Source organism: Xenopus laevis, chromosome 3L (genome assembly GCF_017654675.1).
Source record: "Xenopus laevis strain J_2021 chromosome 3L, Xenopus_laevis_v10.1, whole genome shotgun sequence".
Lineage (NCBI taxonomy): Eukaryota > Metazoa > Chordata > Amphibia > Anura > Pipidae > Xenopus > Xenopus laevis.
Genome location: NC_054375.1, coordinates 75,394,628 through 75,405,171, shown reverse-complemented (window position 1 = coordinate 75,405,171; position 10,544 = coordinate 75,394,628). Strand labels below are relative to the sequence as shown.

At 37.4% G+C, this 10,544-nt stretch overlaps 1 protein-coding gene across 4 annotated transcripts in view; it reads left to right on the top strand.

The window, feature by feature from the left end:
• The first annotated feature begins 1,842 nt into the window (after positions 1–1,842).
• Positions 1,843–10,544, top strand: part of LOC108711140 (ankyrin repeat domain-containing protein 26) — a 64,225-nt gene continuing 55,523 nt past the window's right edge. For 2 of the 4 annotated variants that reach the window (XM_018252567.2, XM_018252566.2), the window contains exons 1-2: positions 1,843–2,416; positions 9,827–9,941. In XM_018252567.2, the coding sequence (XP_018108056.1) occupies positions 2,211–2,416; positions 9,827–9,941 (321 nt within the window). In that variant the 5' untranslated portion in view covers positions 1,843–2,210. The remainder of the gene's footprint in view (positions 2,417–9,826; positions 9,942–10,544) is intronic. The other 2 variants (XM_018252569.2, XM_018252570.2) reach the window with 2 other exon arrangements.

Below are 10,544 nucleotides of genomic sequence, written 5' to 3'. Positions count from 1 at the left end.
AAATAACAATTCACAGTTGTATAGGAATAAAGCGTTTTGCTACTTAACAATGTTCAAATTTAACACATTGCTGATTCTGACTCTATTGCTAACATTATAAATTCTACCTAGGCTGGTAGAATGCTTAACGGGATCCCAGCCTAGCCTGTACTACCTTTTTTATAGTTCGGGGCATGTATTATAGCTGTGGTCCTGCCGGGTGGCTCAAAACTCAAAAAAATTATTGGTTTCACCTTACTCAGGGTCAACATAGGCGTGGAGAAAATTTACAAAGGTCCTAGAAAGAGACAAACTTACAAACTATATGGAAGAATTAAATCCAATTAATTTTACTTTAAATATATATCTGTTTTCATGACCTGCAAATAAATAAACAAACACCCATGTAATGTTATTTTGAAGCCACACTGATTTTGTACAACTGTTTGTACAGAGGGCACTGCCTTCTCTTACCCAATTTAGATCTTGCAGGTTACAACTCCCATTAGAGAATGTGTTACATGGGGCTCTCTCAATGGGGTCCTCACTGCAGCATGAAGAAAGGGTTAATGATTTTGATTTCATACACACAAACAGATCTATCATTAACTTGGGCACTAGCAGTTGATCAGTGATAATTAACTGTTTATTTGCTGCATATCAATTACTTTAAATGGTATACTGTATATACTTCAGATATTTACTTCTCTTGATGGTACTGGGCACAGACAGAGCATTAGCTTCAACCATCGGTGGTAACCACAGGTGAACTTATCCCTAGCTTGGAGAGTTACTAACAGTGGTGCTGTTTGATGAACCCGACCCCTTCTCCCAAGAAAAAAAAGTAATGGGGGTAAAAACTGAACTGGCAGAGAAAAAATAAATATGTGCTTCCCCCTATTCTTCTGTCCTATTAGAGCAGCCTTTGTAGAAGCCATAACAGCTTGTTGCATCTGCAAACAAGGTGCATAGTCATGGCAGCTTTGGAAAGAACCTGCAGGAGGGCCAGACGGAAGCTAGGTGGTAGGTAAATAGTGTGCCCTCAGAAAGGGTCTGGGGAGAACACTGGGGTCAATGTTGGTAGGTGACACACTGACACCACATGTTACCAACCCTTTTGCTCTTCTCATCAGACCTCAGCCTGACACTCACTCTTACAGAAAGCTATTACAGAATATTTCTTGACACTAAGGGGCTAACTAGGGTTGCCACCTGGCTCGTAAAAATGATGGTTGATCCCAATGTTATTAATAGGGAAAAAAGATAAATATATATAAAGGCCGGTATTTTTTTCCAGGAAAGGTGGCAACCCTAGGGCTAACATATTTTTACAGTTTGGATTTCTATTCTTTTTATGTATTTTGTCTCTAAACAATGTTTTTATTTCTCAAAAAACTTGAGGTTTATTAAGTGGAAAACTCGAATGCAAAACTTCACTAAGTAAAAGCAGTCGAGGACCTATAGAAATGGGAGCTGCACTAATCCTATTGGGCATTTTAGGGTTTTTTTTTTAGATTTGTATGCTAGTAATAGAATTTGTAACGGTTTTTGTGTATTTTAGCGCATTATTCAGTGCTTTTTTTACTATTTGCACATAAGTTTTGCACCACGCTGGAATTCTGTTAGAAAGTTGGAGCATTAGATAACAACCAGGACGTCTTTATGCATGTTTCCTTCGTCGTTCATGGTTATTTTTTTTTTTTTAATGGCGACAAAGTATTCAGCGTCCTGTCCCTTAGAGCCTTACTGCACCAAACAACTATAACCTATTGATCAGAACCGCCAGAGTGAAGAGTGCGCCCCTGCTCGCCTCTATTTATCGGTTTACCTACGTCATAATCGAGCGACTTCTAAGGAGAACCAGGAAGTACGGTGACGTTCTACAACTCCTAATAGGCATTGGTTTACGCCTGTGGTAACGGCTTGGGGGCGTGAATTTACAAGAGCTGTTGGCATGTAACGGTGTTGATATGAATGGGGGTAGTTTGTGTGTGTGTGTGTGTGTGTGTGGCGTGAAATGTCACTTCTGAATGTGCAGCTCTAATGTACGAAGTGATTTTAATGTGTTAGCGAGTGTGAGCGTGCTGTATGCTCTGTACAGATTTACAGGGAGAGTGAATGATAGCTGTATGTTTATGTAACCCTCTTGGCTGCCTTGTTATAAGCCTGTGTAGTGTTCTATACAGGGACGGTCAGTACGCCCCAGTCTTATTGGGAAGCTCTGCAGAAAAATGAAGAAAATCTTTGGCTTTGGAAAGAAAAAGAAACGGGACCCGTCTCCTAATACCTCTGACGCTGGCAGTGTCCTTTCGTTGGGATATGAGCTGAAGGATAAGGACCTAAGCAAACTGCACCGCGCTGCCTCCACTGGGGATGTGAGCAAGATAAAACAGCTGATTAAGAAGCAAGATACGAACCAGCTGGATAAAGAGAACAGGTGAGGCAGCTGTCATTTATACATATTGATCATGTGCCATTGGCTTTTTGCTTTTCATACAAAGTTAGGAGCCATGTTTAAATTTCCAAGTGACATAACCACAAATTACAAGAGCAGTCTAAATGTAAACAAATATTAACGTTTGCTTCCCCGAAGAGTATCCTAATTGTGGCTAGGTAGAGTTCCTACTACAATTTCCTATCCAGTATATGTGAAGAGGAGGTTATCCCTGCTCTACGTAATCTACTTTTAGTCTAATAACAATTAGGATTCTGAAGCATAGCACACAGGCCTTTAACATGAATGCAAAACCTGTATTTATAAATGTAAAAGGTACCCATTGCCACCAAATTATTTCCTGCCCAATCAGAGCTGTGGGCTTTGTCACCTAAAGCTCTGGTGGGGCAGTATTTTTGGAGTGATACGGGGTCACGCCTGTATAATAGTTTATAGTTTTCAAGAATAATAATAATTGTTTTCCTAATTATGCTGTCCTGAAAGTGAATTACAGTTAAAGTCTATTTTTGTCACTTCCAAACATTTTTATTTCTCTTAGCTCCCTTGTTTTATTGTGTACCAGGCATTGGCTGCACAGTACAGAACTCAATGAAGAATTTCTGTACTGTACAGGCACTTGTCCATATCAGTGCAGATGGTGCAGGGACACTGAGAATATGGCTGCAGAAGAAATATTGGGCACCCATAAGGGAGGCAAGTCGCTAGCCTTTTGGTCTGGGCTTTTACTATAAAAATCACACCAGTCCAGGATACTTAGTTATTGGGTGCTGCTCCTCCATGTTTAATCCATTTCCTGAAGTGCCCCGTGCAGGAGCCTGCCCAGTATCTTAAACTCGATAAAAGCTAAATTCAGTAAGGGGTCTTTGCAAAATAGATCAAGGGTGGCAGCACGGTGCCCTAGAAGTAAGTGCCACACGTGTTATGTTTATGGAAGACACACCATTTACAATGAATACAAATAAGTGTAAGCTATACTTGAGGCTACCTTACAGTAAAAAATATTAACCTTTATATTATGCTCACATGTTAAGCAGCAGTTTTACAGAAATTGAGCATGAACAAAGTTCGGAGAGAAAGAAAAGTTCCCCACTTAATCAATTTAGCTTAAACAGTCACAAAATTATGCTATTATTATACCTTATTCATCCATCAAATCCGTTAAGATTTAAACAATTATGTGTAAGCATGTGTTTTTTTTAAAAGAGAAATTGAGCATTATTCACATAATTTCTTTCTCTAGCTGTGGTCCCTAGCAATACACTATGGTCAGTTTTATCAGGAGCCAATTTACCGCTTTATATTATTTTAGAGTTCTTGGTTTACTCTTATAATCTGTGTATGTGCTGTAAGTTAAGTGTATGTATGTATGTATGTGTGTACATTATATATACACATATATACATATATACACAAAACCAAGACTACATATCCATATTTATATATCCTCTCAATGCATCTAATATTCTTGATGTATTTTTTGTTAATACAGCTGCAGGAACTATTGCCCTAATAGGAACATTGTTTGGGTAGATCACTGCCCAAACAATGATTGTCTTTTAAGATGTTTTAGTGTGGGACAAGTGTAGCTTTCATGCTACCCTTTTGATTCAGCCATACTTGATTCCCTTTAGGGAAGTTGGCCCTGCAATTAGTACCTATTCAAAGTACTGAATCCTCAAATGAAATTGTGCTCTGTTTAAACTGTTACAGGCCAATGGCTTTTTACATCTGTCTTTATACTGTGATCTTTTGTTGCAATCTTGCAACACACATTCACTTCAAGTGTGCAATAAGTTTAAAAAGAGCCATCTTCTTTTTAGTAATTATCTACTAAAATGCTATATTTAAAATATCAGATACAGGTACTTAGGTTTTCATCAATTTATTAAAATGAGCTCTATACAGTGCATTAATGTATGTATGTTTCTGTTTATCTTTTCACTTACTTCCCCTTAGTTTGAGAATCACTGGATTCACATGTTTTCCCATTGCCATGGCAAGACAAATACAAACAGTTTTTGCAAGTGACTATGGTGTTAGTTTTCACTCCTCCTATTTTCTCAACAGACAATGAAATGTGACTCTAAAGCACAAACCTATTGTCATAGAGACCAGCATACCAAGGTTTTAAGTAATTTAATCTCTCGTAACTATCCAACTTTGTTTTTATACAGTCAATGAAATTCAGGATTTGCTAAATCTTTTTCTCCTTTTTTTTAATAAATATATTTTATTTGCATCAATGAGAAAAACATGACAAGTTCTAATGGGAATTAATATCAATATGCTACAGTAGTCAATAAAAGGGGAAACACAGTAAAATGTAAGGAATTCATTCCACAAAGTCTAATTTAACAGTGGAGCTGAAGCAAAGAATTTAATATAATAAGAACTCCGCTATGTAACAGAAACGGCCTAAAATTGAGAAGGAATTCCTGCCATGTTCCATACTATTCTGTATTGTGAGGTATTAATATGAAAAAGCACTTATCAGGGTATACGTTCTAGAGATGTGCCAAAATTTACTAGATGACTGTGAAACTTATAAAATTCTCGGAAAAAATCCCATAGAGACATTCAGTTTAAAATTAGAACATCTACTAAACGAAGCTAACACTATGGGTATACTTACAGATACAGAATTGAAATATCTAAAAATTCAGCATCCAGTGTTGCCTGTACTATATTGCCTTCCAAAGATTCACAAGGATTTGGCCAATCCACCAGGAAGACCAATTATATCAGGAATAAATTCACCAACAAGCAACCTGTCTCAATATATTGACAGAATGTTGCAAAAATATGTTATATCTTTACCTACCTACCTAAAAGACTCCACTGAAGTCATTCGCACATTACAGAGTTTAGAATGGACGCCAGATATGCTATTGGCAACATTGGATGTGAAATCCCTATACACTTCAATACGACATAATCAAGGACTTAAAGCTACAGCACATTTTTTGGGCAAAGACGAACAGATCCCACCCCCTCAAAAGGAGTTCATTTTAAAGGGCATTGAATTTATTCTAGAACACAATTTCTTTTGGTTCCAGGACAGGTACTATCTACAGATATGTGGGACAGCCATGGGTACGAGGTTCGCGCCCAGTTATGCAAATTTGCACATGGGATATTGGGAAGAATGTCATGTTCTCCCATATCTGGAACTGGGAGCGGACCTTGTCCTATGGCGTCGCTACATAGATGACATAGTGCTTGTCTGGAGGGGGTCAGCAGACTCACTATGTGAGTATGTGGCCTCTCTAAATCAAAATGATCTGAATATTGACCTATCACTGACCTATAGCCATGAAAAAATAAATTTCCTTGATTTGGAGATTTATTCAAAAAACAAACAATTACACTTTAAAACCTTTTTTAAGGAAGTAGATGCGAATAATTATGTACTACCACACAGTAATCATCACCCACAGTGGATAAAAAGTATCCCCTTTAGTCAAATGTGTAGGATAAAAAAGAACTGCAGTGAGAAAAAAGTGCTAGAAGAACAACTAGACCAGATGAGCAACAAATTTCGGGAAAGGGGATACAAAGAGAGAACACTAAAAGAATCCAGAGAAAAGGTAGATAAAATAATAAGGACAGACCTAATGGTAAGAAAAGAAAAAGAAAAAGAAAATAAAGGGGAAACAAAACAAGAGATAGTATTCTCGACCACATACAATCCACTAGCGAAAAGTATAGGTAAGATCATTAAAAGGCATTGGGGAATACTACAATGCGACTTAGAACTGCGGGAGACTATTCCAGACAAACCGAGAGTAGTATTCAAAAGAGCAAATAATTTGAAGCAAATTTTAACTAACAATCATTGTACTACAAAAGAGCAAACACATAAAGAGCATACATGGGCTGGTTTTTACCCATGTTCTTTGTGTGTGGCCTGTAAATATGGGAGAAAAAAGAAAAAATTTGTTTCAGAAGTGAACAAAAAGGAATTTGAAATAAAACAGAGTATCAGGTGTACAACAAAAAATGTGATCTACTGCCTACAATGCGCATGTGGATTGCAATATGTGGGGAAAACCAATAGGAAACTGAGAGATAGGATTAGAGAACACGTTAATAATATCAAAAAAGGAAATGAGAAACATAGTGTCTCCAAACACTTCAAAGATACCCACGGAATGAATCCTGCTAGTTTACAATATTGGGGGGTGGAAGAAGTGAAAAAGGGATGGAGAGGGGGAGATTTGGTAAAAACCACCCTACAATGTGAAAGTCGGTGGATTTATAGTTTAGAAACCTTTACGCCTAAAGGACTCAATGTAGATATTAATCTGAGAGCATTCCTATAATCTAATGAGAATAAGTAATGCATATTGTATGTAATAACCCAATAACCGTAGAAATATAAATATAAATCTATTGTTTATTAATTAATGTTTATATAAAAATGTTCCAAAGGGTCAGGTATATGTCAAAACAGCTCAGATAATCCTAATGTAAAGATCGAAGAGGTTGGGGATATAATGATAAATCCATAGAATAATGAGGAAAGTGTGTGTATATATATGAAAAAAATTTTTCCCCGTGATTGGAATAGGTTGTTGGGTGTTGTGGCAATGTAATAGAGACTTTTTCGCTGGAAAGATGTTGCCATAGCAACATGTAAACAAACAGGACAGAGGAGCGGAAGGGAATAACACGTAAGCGGATCCGCTGCCTCTTCAAAAGGCGACATGCGCACTGACAGCTTTGAAGCCCTTGAGGAAGTCGGTAGACGAAACGCGTCGGGCAGTGACGTCATCCATACGCGCACTGGGACACACGAGGCGGTCGAGACGCCGGCAAGTAACAACTATACCGGCTGCCTGAGTGACTCCTACAGATGGCGGACTGGTGACTTGTATTTTAAATGCGATATTTTAACAGCAATATTGTAAGTGCGATTTTACTGATATTATTGAGATTAAAAGAGTGACGTTTTTACACTATGTCAGCGCATTGTTTTCAAGCCACAGAGCCTGGAGAAAACTGAGGGGATGAACATCTAACTATATTTCTAAACGCCTAAACTACGTTTAAACGTTCGTGAGTATACTCACATGAGTCTCACCTCAGTGTGTAAATTCTAAGCACGGCAAATAACATAATTTGGAGGAGGCACCTTTTTAGAAATAATTTTATTTCACAAGGGGTGTAATCCATCTATATAAAAAATTACTACACTATATGAGAATAAATTTCTTGCTCCCTTTTGTTTTGCCTATACCTCGTGCTGGATGAGCGCTGGTTTCACTTTGCAGCTTTGAATTGGATTCGTTCTAGAGATGTAGTCAACGTCTGCTGCTTTCTTTATCATCACGTTTCTAGGGGTAGAGCCAGATATGGCTGTTTCTCAGTCATAATCAGAAAGCAGAATATCTTACTTTACTGCACATGCTCAAGTCGAGAATGCTTGGGATAAGATGATTGCATGTTACAATTTTTTCCAACACCAGCGCAGTTCTTTTCTTTTAAAAGGAGTATTTCACTTTTTATATTTTTTTTTTATTTGCCTTCTCCTGACTTTCAATTGGGTGTCACCGATCCCATCCGAAAAAAACAAAACACTGTAGAGCTGTGAGGCTACAAATTTATTGTTATTGCTACTTTTTATCACTCTTCTTTCGATTAGGGCCTTCTCCTCCTATTCCTGTCTCTTATTCAAATCAATGCATGGTTGCTTGGGTAATTTGGATCCTAATGCTGAAATTGCAAAGCAGAGAGCTCCTAAGGCAGGCATGTCCAAAGTGCGGCCCGGGGGCCAATTTTGGCCCTTTATCAAATTTACACAGGCCCTCAGCCTCCATCATGAAATTAATAATAATGCGGCCCGCCAGCATAGTGCGATCCGTTATCATGTAGATGTAGCCGTAATATTTGGGCACATTAGTGAAATGATCTGCCACTTGGTCTATACTGCTGCCTGTGTGCTGAAGGTTTTAGCAATAGACACATACTGGCACGTAGTGATGCGCCGATCTCGCATACTTCTTTACTTTACTGTACTGGCACGTCACTACTTCTATTGCACCTTCAGTGCTAAAGTATGCGAGAGCAGCACATCACTCCGTGCCAGTACGTGTCTATTGCCAACACCTTCAGCACCCAGGCAGCAGTATAGACGAAGTAGCAGATCATTTCACTAATGTGCCCAAATATTACAGCTACGGCTACGCGATTCCTTGTTTAAATGAGTTAAATGGTGTTAATGGTTCAAAGAATGTCGGGCTAAATGGTCGGTCCCCACACATTTTCACCTCACCAAATCTGGCCCTTGTTGCAAAAAGTTTTGGACACCCCTGTCCTAAGGTAAAAAAAAAAAGCTAAATCAATTACCACAAATAATAAAATATGACAACCAAGAGCAAATTGTCTGAGAATTCACTCTCTAGGTCATACTAACAATTTAACGGTGAACAACCCCTTTAAATGAGCACTAGGCCATGGAAGGTAGCTAATTTTTTTTTTTTTTTTTTTTCAAGGAAAGCTGGATTTCCTTGTCCTTTAAGAAAATACTATTATCATGTGTTCAGTTGAGGCAAATTCAAGTTTTTATAATTTATTAAGGACTTGAATCCTTGGTCGGTGTGGCTCTGCTCAGAGGAAGTGACAAGACAAAGCACCTGAACTGGTAGCATAATATTGCTGTCTAAAGGTGGTACGTAGAATGTTGAGAAAGGGACCATGATTGCAGCTTAAAAGATCAGATGGGTTAGCAGCTGTGGTAAAAGGGTCCTAAAATATTGCCCCATCCCCAATTGATTTGTGAGAGCTTTAAGATCTATAAAATATGTACGTTTAGGTTTCATCAGGGGCGTAACTACAGAGGAAGCAGACTCTGCGGCTGCAGGGGGCCCAGGAGGTGTATGGGCCCCATGAGGCCCTAATTAATGAGTAATTTTAATAAATATTGGTAAAACAGGACATCCTCTGGAGAGTTTGGGGGCCCCTCAAATTATTTTGCTGTGGGGCCCAGTAACATCTAGTTATGCCACTGGGTTTGATCATGTCCTTACCCTTTTTTATCGCCAACGTTTATTTTTTAAGTCCTTATTCTAACTTTATGACTACAATATATACACATTTTAGGTCAGTGGGTAGCATAATATTTGATCTAAAATATTAATATATATTGAAATGTTTAAACAGTGTATAGGTCACATGGGGTTCAAAGCAAAGGTATTGCTAAAGATTTAACTTCCAACAAAACTTTGTTACTTTAGTTTTGCTCAGTAATACTGATCAGACTTAATGTTACAATATATTTCCCACATTATGATGCTTTATATTGTAATCTGTAGTAATGTTTGCAGTAATCATAATAACTTAATTAATCATACAACATAGTATAATGATTAACAACTGTCTGATTTCTTATAGGACACCTTTGCATATTGCGTGTGCAAATGGACACCTGGATGCTGTTAAATTGTTACTAGAAAGCAAATCCAAATTAAACCTATGTGACAATGACAATCGATCTCCCTTACTGAAGGTGATTCCCATATTCTTTGTATCGAAATTGTCTCTTCAATTTCAATTGTTTTTAAACAATTATTGTGATTAGTGTGTGTGTATGTATGTATGTGTATATATATATATATATATATATATATATATATATATATATATATATATATATATATATATATATATATATATATATACACACACAAATAATAAGTTATTCTCTTGAATTTATGCTGAATAAAAACTAATAAAGGAAAAAAATGTTTGAAATGTGAACCAACCCCTTTAAAGGGAGTCTTAACCCCAAAAAATGAATTGATATAAACAAACCGATTCCTCCTAAGCAGTTTTTCCATTTACATACATTTTTTATTTTAAGTGTTTTCTGAGATATTATTAGTTTTATTATACTGCTAGGCAGGATTTCAGGGAAACAGGAAGGCCCAGAGTGTCCGCAATCCTAACTGTCTGTGCTTTCTATGCACTTGCTGTATTCAGTTAACCCTGCAGGTTGCTGAATCAAAATGTCAAAATGCCTTTTATTGGCTTACATTGATCTTCAAATATCTCAGTAACACATGCATGTATTTTTTCCCATATAATGTTTTCAAAATTATACATAACATAA